At 37.4% G+C, this 22,096-nt stretch overlaps 1 protein-coding gene across 1 annotated transcript in view; it reads left to right on the top strand.

The window, feature by feature from the left end:
• Positions 1 to 22,096, top strand: part of LOC118831416 (ATP-binding cassette sub-family A member 3-like) — a 183,452-nt gene that overhangs the window by 96,251 nt on the left and 65,105 nt on the right. The window contains exons 12-16 of the mRNA XM_036738755.1: positions 3,395 to 3,524; positions 16,067 to 16,221; positions 16,454 to 16,609; positions 17,034 to 17,244; positions 17,910 to 18,060. Of these exons, the coding sequence (XP_036594650.1) occupies positions 3,395 to 3,524; positions 16,067 to 16,221; positions 16,454 to 16,609; positions 17,034 to 17,244; positions 17,910 to 18,060 (803 nt within the window). The remainder of the gene's footprint in view (positions 1 to 3,394; positions 3,525 to 16,066; positions 16,222 to 16,453; positions 16,610 to 17,033; positions 17,245 to 17,909; positions 18,061 to 22,096) is intronic.

The following is a 22,096-nucleotide window of genomic DNA, read 5'->3' as shown; positions in this document are numbered from 1 at the left end:
GATTTGCACTCCTACTCACCACAGCAGTTATTCCAAATAGCAAGCCTGAATAGCAATAGCCCTCCACCCCCACCCTCACCCTCTCAGCCACGGACCTCACCTCATTTCACTGAAAAAAAAATCAGGTAATCCACCAAGAGCTCTCTCTTCTCCGTTTTCCTTATTACTCAGAAGTCTTCCTCCACTATCTCCTCCTTTTCTTTTATTTCACATTGAGGTAGCCCTTCTTCTTGCAAGACAGACTCATCTCCACATCAACTAGCATTTATTAAATGCAGACTTATGTACCCAACATGTTATATGGTAAGCATTGGGGATACAAAGGTCAAAAAACAAAAACAAAATACAGTCCCTGCTCTCAAGAAGTTCAAATTCTAATGGGGTCAACAACATACAAACAACTATGTACCAAGAAGATATATACAGGATAAATTGGGGAAAGTCATATAAGACTGAAAAGACATGAGATTTTGGTGGGACTTGAAGGGAAGCCAAAGTCAGGATGGGGATGAGGAAGGAGAGCATTCCAGGCAAGAAAAACAGCCTGGAAAATGCCCACTTTGATATTTAAGCATTTCTGTGACTTTTGTTGAGGGGTCTTCGAAAAGAACTTTTGGTTCTCTGTTTACTCTATTACACCATTTCCCCTGTCATTCTCCACCTAGTTTTGAAAGGTCTTCCATATCATAGTCCCATTTTCCTTAATGCACCTGAATATATTGGTCATAAATTACAGTCAGTCCTTTCTTCCCTAACATTCCATGCTTCCCTAACACACCCTTGCTTATGTTATTTTCCTAGAATGCTACTCCATCTTTATTTTCTCTCTCTCTCTCTCTCTCTCTCATCCATGTCTTTGAGAAAGTGTTATTGTATTTCTCTTACCTTTGTTGATTTCTCTCATTCTTGGTATATTCATTTAAAATCTGCCTTTTGTGGTTTGCTAATTGTGGTGTAGAAATAACTTATGTTATTGAAATCTATACTGGTGGAGCACAGCCTCTTATAACTTCTACCAAGCTAGTTTTCTGGGTTCAAGAACAAGCCTACCTAATTTCAGAGAGGCTTATCACCCATTTAACTATAGGGTAATATCTCTTTTTGATCTCAGCAACTCTTTAAGAAAATCTATTAAGTTTTGGAAAGGTTGTGATGTAAAATGGTATGGGATGAACCCACAGCAACAAAATCAGAGGTCCTTGAAGTATGGTCCCCCAAATATTCTATGAATGTATGCCTGGGGTCCCCAACTAGATTCTCTTAAGTTTCTTGAGCAAAATGACCATGCATTATATTTCTTTTGTGTACCCTACAATAGTAGTGTCAAACTCAGATAGAAAGGGGAAGCTGTAAACTTGCTGTAAACTGTAAACTTGTAGCCCCATATTTAGTCAGAAAATCACACATTAACATTATCTGTATACTGTTGTATTTTTATTTATTTTTGTAATGTTTCTCAGTTACATTTTAATCTGGTTCCCCCTTCATTTGAAAGTGTTGCATGTTTGACACCTCTGCCCTACAGCACCATGAACTATGCTTGGCAAATTGTTAGCCTTGATTGATTGGTTTATTAATTGATTAGTTTATTAAAGACAATGTATAAATTATATGCTAAGTGGTGTGGTTCTTTTTGCCTGGATTTACTTCAAGAGAAAGCATTGTTCTCTTTTATGTCCCTTGTTAATTTCATTTCCTTTCCAACTAAGAGTTAAGAACCTTTTTAATCTTGACTCTATACAATCATATTTTTATATTAATTTCTAGCTTTTGGGATTAATTTCTACTTTTTATTAACTCTCCAAATACTCTCATTTTTATCCACTTAGTCTGTTATTCTAGCCAGGAATTCAAACTCAGTACCCAAAAATAAACTCATCTTTTCCCCTTAAAAAATCTTGTCCCCTTCCAGAAATTCTCAACTTCTGTTGATATTACTACTGTTTTCCCAATTACCCAGGCTTGTAACTTCAGTCATTTTTTTTTTTACTTTTCCCTCTTTTTTCCTCCATATATTTATTCAGTTTCCAAGTCCTAAAAATTCTACTTCTACCATGTATCTTCAATCAGTCACTCACTGTCCATTTTTATGCTACACTAATTCAGACCTTCATTCTTTTCATTTATACTGTTGTAGTAGTCTCCTAATTGTTCTTCTTTCCTCCATTATAAATCATTCTCAATCTATCCTTTTTATCGTTGTCTGAAATTTTTTTCTAATATATCCCTCTGATTAGGTCCTTCCTCTATTTAAAATGTTTTCCCAATTTAACATGTTTTCCCTGTTTTCCTAATATAACCTTGAGGAACTTTACCTACATGGACTAGAGGTACTACTTTCACTCACTGCTCTATACCAAAGTCATGCAGTTTGGATTCGATTAAGTCCTAGGGAACCTAGTTTCTAATAAGAGGAAGCTAGGCTCCCTGTTTTCATACTCAGTCTTATTAAAATCCTTCACTCTTTAGCCCCAGTCACATTTTAATTGTAGCTTGTGTCACGGCTGACATCTAGAGGTTCTCCGCAAAGCCAGCAACAAAAACGTGCTCATTGTATAATGTGAATCAAATGTGGACTCTCACAAGCTCTGTGACTCTGGGCAAGTCACTTCACTTTTTTCACTTCCTCTGTTCTTTCCTTCCTTCCCTCTCTTCCTTCCTCTCTCCCTCCCTACCTTCCTTCTTTCCTCCCATGAAGCTGCCCTTAAGATTTCCTTCCCTCCTACTGAGCTGAAAGTGATTTCTTCCTCAATTTTCTTATAATATTTTCTTGGACCTCTCTCTTGCACTTTTAACATTTGTCTTTGTGTCATATTTATCTGTGCCCTCATCTTTGCCCTCCCCCCGCATTAGATTGCAAAAGGGTCTAATATAGGGTATCCTCAAAGTTGTAGTGTGGTTTTGAACTATGAAAGCTTAATGAAAATTTTCATAGCTCAAAACTGCACTAAGACTTTGGGGACACTGTATTGTACCTATTTTTATATGTCTTTATATATATAGATATAGATAAATAGATGTGTCTTTATATCCCCAGTGCTTTAAACATATACACAGTAATAGCACAAGTAAATACACAAATATTTGCTATTGTTTATCCCTTCTCCATTGAATATCCCATCCTGAAATTATGATGATAATGAAAGTACGGTATATTCTACCAACTAGTTTTAACATCATTTCAAAAAACTTTGAAATTGGTTTTCTATTCAGTTTTACCCCATTCTTTACTCCTAAGTAAAAGTGTTTGTTAAATCTATATTTTTCCTTCTAAGTTTGATGATGTAATATGATCTTTTAAGGAAGGCTAGTTGCTGTTGGGTGCTTGCTCTGTTGTAAAATTCTTTAGAAATATCAGAATTGCATGTAGTCACTCTGCTTGCTTTTTCCACAGACTTTTATGATGGGGAAAAGGAGAAAAGAAGCCATTAAAAAACTGAGTCTGAACTTGTATGAAGGGCAAATCACTGTTCTTCTAGGACACAATGGAGCAGGGAAGACTACTACCCTATCCATACTCACAGGTATGCATTCAAAAACAGCACAGTTGAGAAGATGGATAACTTTGGACAAGAATTCATGTTTTTAGGATCTAAGGAAATTGTACCTAAGCACCACATGATCATACCTTCTTCCTTCTCCCAATTGGGTTCCATTTCAGCATTTATAAAATGTAGAAAGAATATTGACTATAGAATCAGATGACATGAATTCAAATCTGATTTTGCATTTTCTGTGGTGTGACCTTGGACAAGTCATTTAATCTTCCTTCTAGCTTGGGGAAAAAATTGATTATCTGTGGGTTCTTAATAGAAATTCATTATATTGAATTTTGACCGAATTTTAAATTTTGATCTCCCATATAATGCTTAGGCATGGTATATGTTAATGAGACTTCCCCACAGACATTATCATCTGAAGCTCGTAGATTGAACCACAATAGATCCCTGCCCAAGTTCCACTTAATGGCTGTATTTTGGCCCTCCTGGCTTAGACTGAAGGTCAATGGTAATTGTTTCTCTTTAGAACAGCAATCCTGAGGGTCTTCTCCTCCCAACGTGATTTTTTTCTTTTTTTCTAATTAAAGGAGCCATTTCTCGACTCATTTCTTAAAGAGGCCTATTCACTGAATGGGTGTTACCTCACTCTTAAGTGAGTACATGAAAAGACCTAAGCCTAAAAGGGCCGGGGTCTCCCATTGCATCCTGGGTCATCTCCAGTCATCCTGATGAATATCTGGTCACTGGATCCAGATGGCTCTGGAGGAGAAAGTGAGGCTGGTGACCTTGCACAGCCCTCCCTCACTCAAATCAAAGTCATGTCATCATTTCCCTGATGCCATGGTCCTCTTTGAAAACAAAGGACAAACACAACAACGGCAACAACATCATCCAGACAAATTCAGACAGGTATCCTCCTTAAATGGCCTGCCAGTTATTTGTAGCTAAGCTGTTTGCTCCATCTTGAATCTTTCCCCTACCACTTTTTTGTCTTTTCCAGGTCTTCACCTACAGGAGAAGTTGTCAATCTACCTCTCCATAGGTGTTGTTTCCCTTATGATGGCTGAGGACCTGGGCTAGAAAGAATACTATGTCCAAGGCTCTTAGTTCACGGTCTTTGGTTGTCTGTCTCTTAGTGTCTGAGAGAAGATGGTTATCATGATGGTAGTAGTAGTTTGACTCACCTTGCCTAGCATATTCTGCCTCCTCTCTTTCCTTCAGGGTGCCTTGCTGTTTAAGCTGGGCTGGCTTGCCTTCCCTATGTGTGGCAGTTGGTAGGGATGATTGGTTAAGGAGCAAGAACAGCAACTGTGACAGCAGAGAAATCAGTAAAAGATGTCTTTCTAAATTTACACGAGGCGATAAGGGTAGAAGCACAAATCTAGTAGACGTTACATTGAAGAAGCAGATGGGGCATTATGAACAGAAATTAATGACACTCTGCCTATAGGTAAATCAGTGTGGGACTATGTTACAACATGGGAGGATACATGAAAAGGGGGAAGAAGAGCAAGAGGAGAGAGAAGACTGTGTAATGGGCCAAGGTCAAATCAAGTTCTAGCAGTGAGGGGAATATGACCCCTGTGGTCTCAGAAATAGAAGAGCTTACAAGAGATTGAATGAGGATGGGAAAAAGAGATTGAAAAGGGGGAGGAAAGAAGAAGGTCTTACTTTGTTGATGGGAGGGAGTTCTACTGATGAATGCTATGATGAGTGAAGAGAGATGGTCTGTGAAAGGACATGGAGACTTTACATTGTATATGGTCTAGGTGATTTGATGCTTGAAATGTCTACTATAGGAAGGAAATAAGGATTTGGAACCCCTGTGGGCAACTGGCACTTGAGATAATATGAGACCCAGGGAGGAAATTTTGATACTATAAGGAAAGAAAGGTATCCAGGGGATGGTATAGATCAGTGGTGGGCTGCATAACCAGGAACATTATGGGGGAAGCATTGTCCTCTCTGACACCAGCAATAATTGTCATTGTTGTAGGAGTGAGGCACAGTGGAAAAGGGGAATCTAGGGGCAAACTCTACAAGGCAGTGGCAGAAGCTGTCTAGGGGAGAGACCCTGGAATGGATACTTTTTAAGTTTGATTACATGAGGAATACAGAGCAATGATAGATACCAGATAATTACAGATGTTATGAATCAGAGAATGATGACCTAGAGTAGACAGAGAGAGTAGACAATGAAGAGTGAGAGAAAAGGACACAGGAGGCAGAGCCAAGATGGCGGCTGGAAAACAGACACTCGCTTAAGCTCTCCCCCAAATCCCTCCAAACACCTGTAAAAATGGCTCTGGACAAATTCTAGAGCTATAGAACCCACGAAATAACAGAGGGAAGCAGGTCACCAGCCCAGGACTGCCTAGATGGTTGCGGGGAAGGGTCTATGGCACCATACAGGGAGTGGAGCTCAGCCCTGCATGGACCGCACCAGTAACAACAAGGCTGGGAATGGATTGGGTGGAACAGGCCTTAGGGCCATGAATCATTGAGCTGTAGCATTTACCAGACTTCTCAACCCACAAATGCCAAAGACAACTTAGCAGGTCAGTGAGAAAACTGCTGGATCTGGGTGAGAGAAGTGCGCGGTCCGTCCCCAGCCTTGGGTTGGTGGAGGTGGTGTGGTAGCAGCAGCAGGAAGCTCTGGTGGCTGCTTCCCGGGCTCCAGCTGCAGCTGCTTCTGGCCCCAGGCCCACTCAGTGGGAGGAATCAAGCTGCAGATCAGAGCAGGAGTGCAGGGAATGCTTTGCTGGCACAGAGGCAGGGTTCTCTTGCTTTGCCCTGGGTCACAGTCCTGGTTGGTGGTTCTTGGGGGAGGAGGAATGCTGGTGTGGCAGAGCTTGCTCTGTAGAAGTAGCTCTGAAAACAGCAGTGCAAGACCCCTGAAGCTTGGGACAAAGCACGTACCACTCTGAAGGCAGTCGTACACTGACAAAAAGCTCAAGGGTCAAGCAGTTGGCTGTGAACATGAACAAGCAGAGGAAAAGGACTCAGACTATAGAATCTTTTTTTGGTGTCAAGCTCAAAAAATACAGCCAGAAGAAGTCAGCGCAGTTGAAGAGCCCACACCAAAAGCCTCCAAGAAAAGTATGAATTGGTCTCCAGCCATGGAAGACCTCAAAAAGGATTAGGAAAAGCAAGTAAGAGAAGTAGAGGAAAAATTGGGAAGAGAAATGAGAGTGATGCAAGAAAATCATGAAAAACAATACTGAAGAAAATAATACCTTAAAGAATAGGCTAACCCAAATAGGAAAAGAGCCCCAAAAAGCCAATGAGGAGAAGAATGACTTAAAAGGCAGAATTACCCAAATGGAAAAGGAGGTCCAAAAGACCACTGAAGAAAATACTACCTTAAAAATTAGAATGGAGAAAATGGAAGTTAGGATTTTATGAGAAATCAAGAAATTATAAAACAGAACCAAAAGAATGAAAAAATAGAAGACAATGTGAAATATCTAATTGGAAAAACCACTGACCTGGAGACTAGATCCAGGAGAGATCATTTAAAAATTATTGGACTACCTGAAAGCCATGATCAAAAAAAGAGCCTAGACATCATCTCTCAAGAAATTATCAAGGAGAACTGCCCTGATAGTCTAGAGCCACAGGGCAAAATAGAAATTGAAAGAATCCACCAATTGCCTCTCAAAAAAGATCCCAAAAAGAAAACTCCTGGGAATATTGTAGCCAAATTCCAGAGTTTCCAGGTCAAGGAGAAAATACTGCAAGCAGCCAGAAAGAAACGACTTGAGTATTGTGGAAACACAATCAGGATAACACAAGATCTAGCAGCTTCTACATTAAGGGATTGAAGGGCTTGGAATATGATATTCTGGAGGTCAATGGAGCTAGGATTAAAACCAAGAATCACCTACCCAGCAAAAGTGAGTATCATGCTCCAAGGCAAAATATGGATTTTCAATAAAATAAAAGACTTTCAGGCTTTCTCAGTGAAAACACCAGAGCTGAATAGAAAATTTGACTTTCAAATAGAAGAATCAAGAGAAGCATGAAAAGGTAAACAAGAATGAGAATTCATAAGGGACTTGCTAAAGTTGAACTGTTTTGTTTACATTCCAACATGGAAAGATGATGTGTGTAATTCATGAGACCTTTCTCAGTATTAGGGTAGTTGAATATATATATATATATATATATATATATATATATATATATATATATATATATATATATATATATATGTATAGACAGAGGGCACAGGATGAGTTGAGTATGAAGGGATGATATCTAGAAAATAAAATTAAGGGGTGAGAGGACTATATTGAGAGAGGGAGAAAGGGAGAGATAGAATGGGGTAAATTATCTCACATAAAAGTGGCAGGAAAAAGCAGTTCTGTTGGAAGGAAAAAGGGGGCAGGTGAGGGGGAATGAGTGAATCTCGCTCTCGTCAGATTTGACTTAAGGAGGGAATAACATACATACTCAGTTGGGTATCTTACTCCACACGAAAGTAAAGGGAAGGGGATAAGAAGGGAGGGCTGACTGGGGAATGAGGCAATCAGAATATAGGCCATCTTGGAATGGGGGAGAGGGTAGAAATGGGAAGAAAATGTGTAACTCAAAATCTTGTGGAAATCAGTGTTGAAAACTAAAATATTAAATTAAAATGATAATTTTTTTTAAAAAAAGATTAATATAAAGCAAGTGAAGGAACATCAGAACAGGGGGAAAACTATAATGTGAAAAAAACAATATTACAGACAGCTGGAGGAATCTATGAACCTTACTCTCATAACTTCAAATGTGAATGGATTAAAGAGTTCATTAAAATGAAAAAGAATAACAAGAAAAACTTTAAAAGACAAAGAGTGAGAGGATGGGAAAATTTTTTTTACCATGCATCAGGTGAATCCAAAAAAGTTGCTATCATGCCATTTTTGATAAAGCAAAAATAAATATTCAAAAATAAGAGTTAAACAAGTAAACTATATTATGCCAAAACTAACCATAGGTAATAAATCAATAAATTTATATGCTCCAAGTGCCTTAGTATACAACTTCATAAGTGAAGCATATCTGAGCTACAAGAAGATAAGACAATAGCAGTAGTGACAGGAGACTTTAATATCCCTCTTTTATTTTTAGATAACTGACATAAAAACAAAAGGGAAAGTATGGAAATGAACACATTTCTGGAGAAACTAAAGTTAAAAGACATCTTCTAAATGGGACATCAAAAGAATATACATATTTCACAGCACTACATGTAATTTTTACAAGAATTGACCATGTACTAGGGCACAGAGGTATTGCAAACAAACCTAAAAAGGCAGAAGTATTTAAATACATCCTTTGTAGACCATAATGCAATAAAAAGTCATTGGTTCAGGGATCATAAATAAAAGATACAGACCCAAATGGAGACTTAACAGTGAACTTCTTAATAATGAGTGGGTTAAAGAACAAATCATAGAAACAATAAGTATGTAAAAGAATATGATAATGATGAAACAATGTACTAAAATTTCTGGGATGAAGCTAAAGCAGTCCTTAAAGGAGAAAATCATATCCTTACAAACATATATTAATGAAATAGTAAAAGAGAGAATTAGTTAACTGAATTGGATATCCACTTAAAAAACTAGAAACCTAACAAATTACTTTTGGACTTTTTAATTTTTATTAATTAATTAATTTAGTTTTAGTTTAGAACATTCAGTTCCTCAAGTTTTTGAGTTTCGAATTTCCTCCCCCTTCCTCTCCTCTCCCCTCTCCATCCAAGATGGCATGCAATTCAATATAGGTTTCACATATACGTTCACACCAAACAAATTTTCACAATAGTCAAGCTATAAAGAAGAACTATAACCAATGGAATGAACCACAAGAAAGAAGAAACAAAACAGAAACAAAAACAAAAAAAGAGCAAATAATATGCTTCAATCTGCATTCAGACTCTATAATTCTTTCTCTAGGTCATGAATTGTCCTAGAACCTTGCATTGCAGAGAAGAGCCAAGTCTATCAAATTTAGTCATCAGAGATACTGTATGTCTGTAATCGTGTATAATGTTCTCCTAGTTCTGCTCCCCTCACTCAGCATCAGACCATATAAGTCTTTCCAGGTTATTATGATGTCTATCTGCTCCTCATTTCTTATAGCATAATAGTATTCCATTTCATTCATATACCACAACTTGTTTAGCCATTCCCCAATTGATGGGCATCCCCTTGAATTCCAATTCTATGCCACCACAAAAAGAGCTGCTATGAATATTTTTGAACATACAGGTCTTTTTCCGACTTGTATGATTTCTTTGGGACACAGCCCTAGAAGTGTTACTGCTAGGTCAAAGGGTATGCACATTTTTATAGCCCTTTGGGCGAGGTTCCGAATTGCTCTCCAGAAAGGTTGGATCAGTTCACAACTACACTAACAATGTGTTAGTGTTCCAGTTTTCCTACATCTCCAGCATTTATCATTTTCCTGTTTTGTCATGTTAGACAATCTGACAGGAGAGATGTGGTACCTAAGAGTTGTTTTGATTTGCATTTCTCCAATCAGTAGTGATTGAGAGCATTTTTTCATATAACTATAGATTTCTTTAATTTCTTCCTCTGAAAACAGCCTGTTCATATCCTTTGACCATTTCTCAATTGGGGAATGACTTGTATTCTTATAAATTTGACTGAGTTCTCTGTATATTTTAGAAATGAAGCCTTTATTAGAGAAACTAGTTGTAAAATTTCTTTCCCAATTTTCTGCTTCCCTCCTAATCTTGGTTGCATTGGCTTTGTTTGTACAAAAACTTTTCAATTTAATGTAATGAAAATTATGCATTTTGCATTTCATAATGCTATCTCTTGTTTGGTCATAAATTCTTCCTTCCTCCATAAGTCTGACAGGTAAACTATTCCTTGCTCTCCCAGGTTGCTTATAGTATCAGTGTTTATATCTAAATCGTGAACCCATTTTGACTTTATTTTGGTATATGGTGTGAGATATTGGTCTGTGCCTAGTTTCTGCCATACTGTTTTCCAGTTTTCCCATCAGTTTTTGTCAAATAGTGAGTTTTTACCCCAGAAGCTGGAGTCTTTGGGTTTATCAAACAGTAGATTGCTATAGTCGTTGACTACTGTGTCTTGGGTACCTAACCTATTCCACTGATCCACCACTCTGTTTCTTAGCCAGTACCAAGTAGTTTTAATGACTGCTGCTTTATAATACAGTTTAAGATCTGGTATGACTAGGCTACAAATAAATTTTTAAGAAGTACAAAAGAGATATAAATCAGAGGGGAAATAGATAAATTAGAAACAAAAAAAAAGTCCCATAGAAATGATAAAACTAAAAGCTGGTTCTTGGAAAAGACTAATAAAATTGATAAACCCTTAGCTAATCTGATTAAATAGAAGAGGGCAGAAAAATGAATCAATAAAGTAGCAAATGCACAAGGGGAAATCACAATAAATCCAGAAGAAATAAAAAGAATATTAGATCACATTCTGTAGAGTTATATGCTCATAAAATTGAGAACAGAAAAGAAATGGAGAAATGCCTTCAGAAATATAAAATATCTAAACTATCAGAAGACCAGATAGAGATCTTAAATAGCTCAGGCTCAGAAAAATAAATAGATCTAGGTGTAAAGGAACTACCAAAGAAACAAATTCCTGCTCCTGATGGTTTCACAAGAGAATTCTATCAAACTTTTAAAGAACAGTACCCATATTTCAAAAATTATTCTTAAAATGATAGGAGGTAGAACCAAGGTGGCAGAGGAGAGGAGAGGGAGCATTTTAGCCAAATTCTCCCAGCATTCCACTCAGTGGAATACATTTAGATACACAATATACAGTAGGTACAAAATATATAGTGGTAAATACATTTAGGTACACAATATGCAGTAGTAAACATCCATAATAATCTAATGTTTGATAAAGCCAAAGATCCAAACTTTGGGGGCCAGAACTCACTATTTTTAAAATAGGAAACAAAAGAAAGATATGTACCTTCAAAGATATCAAATATACATACTATCAGACCATGAATAGAGCTTTAGGAAAGTTAGATATGATAGATCTCTGGAGAAATTGAATGGGAATAGAAAGGAGTATACATTTTCTCAGTGGTACCTGGAACCTTCACAAAAAAACAGACATTTATTAGAGCATAAAAACCTCACAAACAAATGCAGAAAAGCGGAAATAGTAAATGCACCATAATGCAATAAAAATACATTTAATAAATGGCCTTGGAAGTATAGATTAATAAATAATTGAAACTGATTAATCTAATTCTAAAGAATGAAGTGGGTCAGAGAACAAATCATAGAAATAATCAACAATTTTATTAAAGATAATCACAACGATGAGACTACATATGACAGTTTCTGGAATGCAGTCAAAGTAGTACTTAGAGGAAAATGTATGCCTCAAATCTTTTAAATCAATAAAAAAGAGAAAGAAGCAGATCAATGAATTGGGCATACAACTAAAAAAAACTAGAAAAAGAACTAATTTAAAATCCTCAATTAACCACCAAAATAGAAATCCTGAAAGTCAAAGGAGATCCAATATAATCAAAATGACAAGTTACTTAATTTACTTATTTAGTGCTATCCCAATCAACACTATTAAAGAACTATTTTATAGAACTAGAAAAAAATCATAACAAAGTTCATCTGGAAGAACAAAAGGTTAAAAGTATAAAGGAAATCACTGCTAAGTGAAGGAATGTATCCCAATAGTACCAAATTTCAAACTTTATTACAAAGGGATAATCATCCAAACTATCTGGTACTGGCTTAGGAATAGAGAGATTAAAAATTAGAGGGGAAATAAAAGTATTGAAAACCAAAAAACTCCTATAGAAATGATAAAACTAAAAGTTGTCTCTTTGAAAAGACTAACAAGTTGATAAACCTTTAGATAATCTGATTAAAAGAAGAGAACAGAAAATCAAATCAATAAAATAGCAAGTGAGCAAGGTGAAATCATACTAAAACCATAAGAAATAATAAGAATAATTAGAACCTATCATGCACAGCTATAAGCTTTAAAAAATAGGAAACGAAAGATATATACCTTCAAAGATATCAAATACACAAAATATCAGACCACCACACAAAAGGGTTAAATAATTCAGTTTCAAAAAGAGATAGATCTAGCTGTAAAGGATCTTTGAAAGGAAAAAGATACCCCTAGTCCCGATGGATTCATGGGAGAGTTCTATCAAACTTTTAAAGAACAGTTAGTGCCCATACTTCAAAAATTGAGAAAGAAAGCACTCTACCAGAATCCTTTTAGGAGATAAATAGAGTCTTAATACCTAAACCAGGGAAAGATAAAACACAGAAGGAAAACCATAGGCCAATATCATTAGTGAATATTGATGCAAAAGAAAATTAAAACAAATCTCATCGATTTGACTGCAACAATTTAGCTAAGAAATCATTCCTTATGACCAAGTGGGATTTATACCAGGGATGCAAGAATGGTTTAACATTAGGAAAACAATCAACATAATTAATCATATTAAAAACCAAAGCATTCAAAACCACACGATCATCTCTCAATAGATGCAAAAAAAACCTGTGACAAAGTATTAATGCTAAAAACCCTACAAAATATGGGCATAGAGAGGCCTTTTTTTTTTCAAATATCATAAAAAGTACCTTATCTAAAACCAAAAGCAAGCATTCCCTGCAATGAGAATAGACAAAAACATTTTCCAGTAAATACATATGAAGCAAGGATGCAAAGATTCCCACTCTCTTCACTGTTATTTGATATAGTTCTAGAAATGCTAGCAACAACAACAACAAGAAAAAGGAAATTAAAGAATAAAGATAGACCAGGGGATAAAATTATCCCTGTTTGCTGATTATATGAAGGTTTATTTGGAAAATCCTAGGGAATCAGCAAAGATGCTCATTAAAACTTCAGCAAAGTTGCATGCTGCAAAATAAATCCTCAAAAATCAACAGCATTTTATATAATAATATCAAAACACAAAGTGTAAAAACAGGGAAATCCCATTCCAAATTCAAACTGGATAATCTAGGAATAAACTTACAAAATCCATATATAGAGTCAATTACAAAGTGCTACTTAAAAAAATAAGATGGGGCAGCTAGGTGGCACAGTGAGTAGAGCACCAGCCCTGGAGTCAGGAGGACCTGAGTTCAAATCTGGCCTCAGACACTTGATACACTTACTAGCTGTGTGACCTTGGGCAAGTCACTTAACCCCAATCACCCTGCCTTTCCCCCCTGCAAAAAAAATAAATAAAAAATAAAGAATAACTTAAATAGCTAGAGCAATTTTCAGTACTCATGGCTATACCATCCCATATAGCAAAAATCACAATACTACCAAAATTAATTTGGATTTTTAATGCTATCCTGATCAAATTACTAAAGGGATAATTTACAGAACTTCAGAAAATGTAAAAAAGTTCATTTGGAAAAACAGAAGATCTAGACTATCAATGGGAATGATGAAAGGAAGTAAGGATATAGAGGGAATAGCACTTCCAGACTTTAAACTCTCTTATCAAGCAGAAGTCATTGAAACCATCTGGTATTGGTTAAAGGAGGGAGGGAGGGAGACAGATAGAGAGAGAGAATGAGAGAAAGAGAGAGAGAGAGAGAGAGAGATCAATGGAAAAGACTAGCTAAGGGAGATCTGAAAACAAGAGAACTCAATCCAGTATTTAACAAAGTAGAAAACATAAACTACCTAAGGAAAAATGCCTTATTTGATTAAAAAAAAACCTGGCAATACTACAAAGCAGTCTGGCAGAAATCAGGCTTAGACTAAAACTTTACACCATATCCTACAATACATTCTAAATGGGTATGGAACCTTAATATTAAAGAGCACAATATTAAGAAAAAATTAGAAGAAAAACATCATATATGGGTCTCACAGCCATAGGTAGGGAATGTATTCTTAACCAACCAAGATATAAAGGCAATTACCCAAGTTAAAATAGATAATTTTAATTACTTGAAACTGAAAAGTTGCACAGACAAAATTAATGCACCCAATGTAAGAAGGGAAATTATAAGAAAAAAACTTGCTTTTTAAATTGTTAGTTATTGTCTTATATCTCTCTTCCCCTTCATGGTCACAATCCTTGCCAACTCCATCTGCAACTGGTGTCTTTACTTCCTTTCCTCTTATTCTAGGTTTTTTGTAACCCTGTTCTCTGTCTTCCAAGAAGGTTTTGCTCCTCCTTGTTTGACTATCCCTTCTCAGTTTCCTTTTCTGGATTCTCCTACAGGACATACCCACAATGCATGGGTGTATCCCCAGGGGCTTTGTCCTGGGCACCTCTTCTCTTCTTCACAATACTAAGTTACTTGGTGATCCCGACAACTCCCATGTTTTTAACAGTCATTTCTATTTTCGTAATTCTCATGTCTGTTCATCCAACTCTTCTGACCTCCAGACTTGCATTTCCAGCTGCGTATTTGATACTTTGAACTTAATGTCTCAAATGATTTCAACTTAGTATGTCCAAAGCTCATTTCATTTTCTTTCTCCCTAACCGTTCCCCTTTTTTATTAGTGTTGAGGGTACCATTCTCCCAGTCAGTTATCCTTCTCATCTCTGCTATCCAATCAGTTGCCAGGTCTTGTCAATTCTAACTACAACATCTCTCATATACTTTCCCTTCTCTTCTTTGACACTGCCCCTACTCTGGTATAGACTCTCATTACCTCACACCTGGACTGTTGCAGTAACCTACTGTTTAGTCTTACATCAAGTCTCTCTCATTCTAGTCCATCCTCCACTCAACTATCAAATTGATTTTCTTAAAGCACAAATCTAATCATGTCACCTCCTCTACTTCCCTGACCAATTAACTTAGTTTCCTATTATTCCCATGATAAATATAAAATCCTCTAGCTTTTAAAGTCCACCATAACCAGATCCATTCCTACCTTTTTAGTCTTACATTTTACTCTCTTTCCCTTTGTCCTATGATACAGTGACACTGGCCTCCTGGCTGTTGTTTTGCATGAGATACTTCATCTCCTGACTTGGTGCCTCTTTTCTGAGTGTCCCCCACACTTGGATTTCTCTGCCTCCTCATCTATGCCTCTTGGCTTCCCTAGCTTCCTTTAAATTATAGCTAAAAATCCCTCCTTTAAGAAGCCTTTCTCTCTCCCCTTTAATGTTGTCTTTTCTTTCTGAAATTGCCTCCAGTTTAGCCTGTATACATCTTGTTTGCATATTGTTGTTTGCATGATATCTCTTCCATTAGAATGTGAGCTCCTTTAGGCCAGAGACTGGTTTGTTTTGCTTCATTTTGCTTTTGCATTTCTTTATATCCTCAGTACTTAGCACATAGGCATATAGTGCTTAATAAATGTTTGTGACTGACTAACTGCTTAAGAAAGGAATTTGTCTCCCCTTTTTATTGGAAGTCCTACTTCAGTGTTTTGTACAGAATCTTTCTTCTGGTAGTGGGATGAAGTTAATCTGCGAATTAACCAGAACAGGGCCTCTAAACTAGATGCCAATGGAGAACGAATTGATGTTCCTGTTAATGAAGTTAAGCTTCTGTATATCTTCTTCCAGGTCTCTTTCCTCCTACAAGTGGACATGCATACATCAGTGGGTACGACATTTCACAGAATATGGTTCATATTAGGAAGAGTCTGGGTTTATGCCCCCAGCACGATGTCTTATTTGATGAAATGACAGTTGCTGAGCACCTTTTTTTTTATGCTCAGGTAAGCTGAAGAGAACCATTTTTTTTATATTTCTGTTCAAATACTTGATATCCTATCCTCAGAACACTTTTTTGAGAATTGGGAGGTGGGTAAGAGGAGGCAGGAAGGAATCCCAGCTTCTTCTTACTCTAATCTGTTTCTAGATTCATGTTTTTCCAGGCAAAAAAATTTCAAGTATTTTACTTATTAGGAAGCCTCTTTCTAACCAGTCTCCATCTTTTTGGTTTCTTAGCTAAAAGGATTATCCAAGGAAAATTGCCCAGAGGAAGTCAATCATATCTTGGGCATTCTTGATATGGAACAGAAACGCCATACTCTTTCAAGGGCATTGAGTGGGGGAATGAAACGCAAGGTTTCCATTGGTATCGCACTCATAGCAGGTTCCAAGGTATAGTAAAAAGGCAAGGTCAAGCTCCTTGCTACTGTCTGAGTAGAAAAATCAAATTAGGTCATATTGATTTAATTCTCTAAAAGGGACCTCCCACACGATGCTCAGTGGGCAGATATGTCAGTACTCTGATTGGTATAGGGTCCCCATGAGTTTATGGAGATCAAAGGACTCTCTAGCTTAACTCTATCCTGGGCTTTCAGCTCACCTAGAAAAGTAAATGTTAAGCAGGCACAATGTGGTAGAACTCCTCTTGTGTCTGAGTGAAACTCAGTGCTCCCCAGTGAACTCATCATACTCCCCTGGACCAACATGGTAGTACTTGTGTGATGAGGAGGAAGCAGGGCTCCCCCCTTGCTCAAGTAATGAAATACCATTGAACTATTATTTTACTAATTATGGGACTATTCCTTTGGGTCTGTAGGTAGTGATGTTGGATGAGCCAACATCTGGCATGGATCCAGTCTCGCGACGGGCTACCTGGGATCTCCTTCAGCAGCAAAAGAACAAACGAACAATCATGCTGACCACTCACTTTATGGACGAGGCTGACCTATTGGGGGACCGCATTGCCATCCTGGCCAAAGGCGAATTGCAGTGCTGTGGCTCTTCACTTTTCCTCAAACACAAATATGGTAAGGGAGAAAAGGGAAAAAAACTGGGCAATTTTATTTTTTACCCCCCACTGGCTTCACTCAAACCCTGTTGGTGGTGAGGGAAATTCTTTGCAGTTTCCTTTCATACCATATCTTAAGCATCCCTCCATTAAATTTAGTACCTCTACTTGCTCTGGAGTTAGATCCCTGCATCTAGATAGGACACATGAAAATTATTTACACAAATACTAGAGAGAATATATAAGATGATAGTGTTTCACTATTTTCCCTCCCAGTCTTTATTATATAGTATGACATACTTTTCCAGGTTAGTGATATTTCCTTAGTCAAGTTGAATACTTGTGAGAATCTTCTCCCTTTTGTGGGACTTTTTCATTATGCTAATTTTCACAAATAAGAAATCCCTGTCTAATCTGATGTTTATTGTCAGTATCAACTGAAAAGATTTTCTAAGCAAAAGTGCCCTGAGAAAATAAATTTTTATTCTATTCCTCATTTTCACTATTCCCTAGCAGACAGAGACTCTCTGAAGCAGTGTTGAGGTTGTTCCCTGTTTACCTCCTTACATTTGACCTTCTGTCTCCTCATTCTTATAAAAGTGGTCCAGTTGAAGGGACAGAAAGTCAATGGGACCTAGAAAGGGAAATGTAAAAAACAATACTGTTTTATATGTTTTCTTTCAGGTGCAGGATACCACATGGTCATAGTGAAGGGACCTACATGTAACACTGAGGAAATTTCTCGTCTGATTTTTCATCATGTACCGACTGCCACAGTGGAAAGTAATGTTGGGGCTGAATTATCATTTATCTTGCCCAAAGAGAGCTCAGACAAGTAAGGCCTCAGAGGGAATTGGGCTTATGAGGTTTTTTCTTTTTTTAATTTTATTTATTATTAACTTGACACCTATGACCATTTCTATATACAAAGAAAAATGTGATTGCATGTAAAATCATGTATCTCTATTACAGACAGCTTTCTTTAATAATGTAATAATATATATTAAATTTAACCCAGTAGTATCACCATTTCCTTGCTTTTCTTTATCTACTTCTAAAATTTCTTATGATCTCTTCTGTGTATTTTTAGTGTTTCATCGATGTTTTTTTTTCCTGTTTGCTTCTCTTTTCTTTATCACTATTGCTTCCTGATCTCCCTCCCCTGACTTTCATCTCCCATCTCCCACCAAAGGCCACCCTTGTAACAAAAAAGTTCAGTCAAGCAAAATACATACACACATTGACAGTGTTTGAAAATGTTTGTCTCATTATTCATTCATAGCTTATTACCTCTCTGCCAAGAGATAGGAAGCTTGTTTCATTATCAGTCTTCTACAATTATGCCTAATCAGTACATTGGTTGTGTTCTTAAGTCCTTCAAAGATGTTTTAAATTTATAATGTTGTATAAATTGTTCTGCTTTTGCTCACTTCACTCAGCATCAGTTAATTCAGCTCCTCAGTTTCTCTGAATCTGTCCCCTACATTTCTTATTAATAGCACAATAAGAGGGGGTGGAGCCAAGATGGTGGCTGGAAAGCAGGGACTAGCGTGAGCTCACTGCCGAATCCCTCCAAAAACCTATAAAAAATGGCTCTGAACCAATTCTAGAACTGCAGAACCCAGAAAATAGCAGAGGGAAACAGGGCTCCAGCCCAGGACAGCCTGGATTGTCTCTGGGTGAGCTGGGAGCGGAGCAGAGCGGAGCAGAGCCTAGCATGGGCGGCGCAGACCAACCAGACCAGGAGCCAGGCGGAGCGGGCCCTAGCGCCCTGAATCAGTGAGCTGCAGCAGTTACCAGACTTCTCAACCCACAAACACCAAAGACAGCAGAAAAGGTTAGTGGGAAAAGCTGCTGGGGACCGAGTTATAAAGGAGTTCCCTATTCGGCCACCGCCCTGGGGACAGAGGAGGTGGGGCAGCTACAGAACTACAGCTACAGCTGCAGTTGCTTCTGGCCCCAGGCCCACCTGGTGGGAGGAATTAAGTGGCGGATCAGAGCAGGAGTGAAAAGCCTGCTGAAGATCGAAGTCCAGTCCGGGTTGGGGGTTCTTGGGAAAGGAGGAGTGCTGGTGTGGCAGAGCTGGCCATCCCCCCAGGCTTGGAACATAGTTCTCTTAACTCTACAAGCAGTCGTACCCCGCTGAAAAACTCAAGGGTCAAGTTAGTTGGCTGGGAATATGGCCAGGCAGTGAAAATGCACCCAGATTCAGTCTCAGACTCTGTAATCTTTCTTTGGTGACAAAGAAGACCAAAACATACCGCCAGAAGAAGTCAACAAAGTCAAAGAGCCTACAACAAAAGCCTCCAAGAAAAACATGAACTGGTCTCAGGCCATGGAAGAGCTCAAAAGGATTTGGAAAAGCAAGTTAGAGAAGTAGAGGAAAAATTGGGAAGAGAAATGAGAAGGATGCGAGAAAACCATGAAAAACAAGTCAATGACTTGCTAAAGGAGACCCAAAAAATACTGAAAAATATACTGAAGAAAACAACACCTTAAAAAATAGACCCACTCATATGGCAAAAGAGCTCCAAAAAGCCAACGAGGAGAAGAATGCCTTGAAAGGCAGAATTAGCCAAATGGAAAAGGAGGTCCAAGAGACCACTGAAGAAAATACTACCTTAAAAATTAGACTGGAGCAAGTGGAAGCTAGTGACTTGATGAGAAATCAAGATATTATAAAACAGAACCAAAGGAATGAAAAAATGGAAGACAATGTGAAATATCTCATTGAAAAAACCACTGACCTGGAAAATAGATCCAGGAGAGATCATTTAACAATTATTGAACTACCTGAAAGCCATGATCAAAAAAAAGAGCCTAGATATCATCTTTTAAGAAATTATCAAGGAGAACTGCCCTGATATTCTAGAGCCACAGGGCAAAATAGAAATTGAAAGAATCCACGAATCGCCTCCTCAAATAGATCCCAAAAAGAAGTCTCCTGGGAATATTGTTGCCAAATTCCAGAGCTCCCAGATCAAGGAGAAAATACTGCAAGCAGCCAGAAAGAAATGATCTGAGTATTGTGGAAATACAATCAGGATAACACAAGATCTAGCAGCTTCTACATTAAGAGATCGAAGGGCTTGGAATACGATATTCCGGAGGTCAATGGAGCTAGGATTAAAACCAAGAATCACCTACCCAGCAAAACTGAGTATCATGCTGAAAGGCAAAATATGGACTTTTATTAAAATAGAGGACTTTCAAGCTTTCTCAGTGAAAAGACCAGAGCTGAATAGAAAATTTGACTTTCAAACCCAAGAATCAAGAGAAGCATGAAAAGGTAATCAAGAAAAAGAACAAGAAAAAGAAATTGCAAGGGACTTACTAAAGTTGAACTGTTTTGTTTACATTCCTACGTGGAAAGATGATGTGTATGATTCATGAGACCTCAGTATTAGGGCAGCTGAAGGGAATATGCATATATATATATATATATATATATATATATATATATATATGTATATATATATTTATATATATGTATATGTGAGTGTGTATGTATATATATATGTATGTGTGTGTATATATACATATATATATATATATATATATATATAGAGAGAGAGAGAGAGAGAGAGAGAGAGAGAGGGCACAGGGTGAGTTGAAGATGAAGGGAAGATATCTAAAAGAAATAAAATCAAATTAAGGGATGACAGAGGAATATATTGAGAGAGGGAGATAGGGAGAGAGAGAATGGGGTAAATTATCTCGCATAAAAATGGCAAGAAAAAGCAGTTCTGTGGGAAGAGAAGAGAAGGCAGGTGAGGGAGAATGAGTGAATCTTGCTCTCATCAGATTTGACCTGAAGAGGGAATACCATACATACGCATTTGGGTATCTTACCCCACAGGAAAAAAGGAGGAAGAAGATAAAAAAAAGGGGGGGGATGATAGAAGGGAGGGCAGATGGGGGTGGAGGTAATCAAAAACAAACGCTTTCGAAAGGGGACAGGGTCAAGGGAGAAAATTTAATAAAGGGGGATAGGTTAGGAAGGAGCAAAATATAGTTAGTCTTTCACAACATGAGTATTGTGGAAGGGTTATACATAATGATACGCATGTGGCCTATGTTGAATTGCTTGACTTCTTAGGGAGGGTGGGTGGGAAGGGAAGAGGGGAGAGAATTTGGAACTCAAAGTTTTAAAAACAGATGTTCAAAAACCAAAAAAAAAAAAAGTTTTTTGCTTGCAACTAGAAAATAAGATACACAGGCAATGGAATGTAGAAATTTATCTTGTCCTACAAGAAAGGAAGGGAAAAGGGGATGGGAGGGGAGTGGGGTGACAGAAGGGAGGGCTGACTGGGGAACAGGGCAACCAGAATATATGCCATCTTGGAGTGGGGGGGAGGGTAGAAATGGGGAGAAAATTTGTAATTCAAACTCTTGTGAAAATCAATGCTGAAAACTAAATAAAAAATTTAAAAAAAATTAAAAATAAAAAATAAAAAAATAGCACAATAATTTTATTACATTCTTACATCATATTTTTTCAAGCAGTCCCTAATTTACATACAAACACTTGGTTTCCAATTCTTTGCCATAATTAAACGGGCTACTACAAAAAAAAAATCTTGCACTACAAAACAAATTGTATCAAATCTTTCTTTGATCTCTTTTTGCTTAGTAGTATGAGGTAAAAAGTTGTACACAGTTTATTAACTTTTTGGAGTATAGTTGAATCCAAATTGTTTGGACCCAGTTGAATGGTTGGACCATTTCAAAGCTCCATCAAAGGTTATTGGTGTCACTGTCATCCCACAGCCTTCCAGTAATTGTTATTTTTCTTTCTTGTCATCTTGACTATTGTGTAAATAAATTTAATGTAAAGGTATATGTAGAGCCTATATTGGATTACATGCCGT

This window comes from Trichosurus vulpecula, chromosome 9 (assembly GCF_011100635.1).
Source record: "Trichosurus vulpecula isolate mTriVul1 chromosome 9, mTriVul1.pri, whole genome shotgun sequence".
Lineage (NCBI taxonomy): Eukaryota > Metazoa > Chordata > Mammalia > Diprotodontia > Phalangeridae > Trichosurus > Trichosurus vulpecula.
Note: the sequence above shows the minus strand (reverse complement) of the source record. Positions and strands in the feature narration are given on the sequence as shown.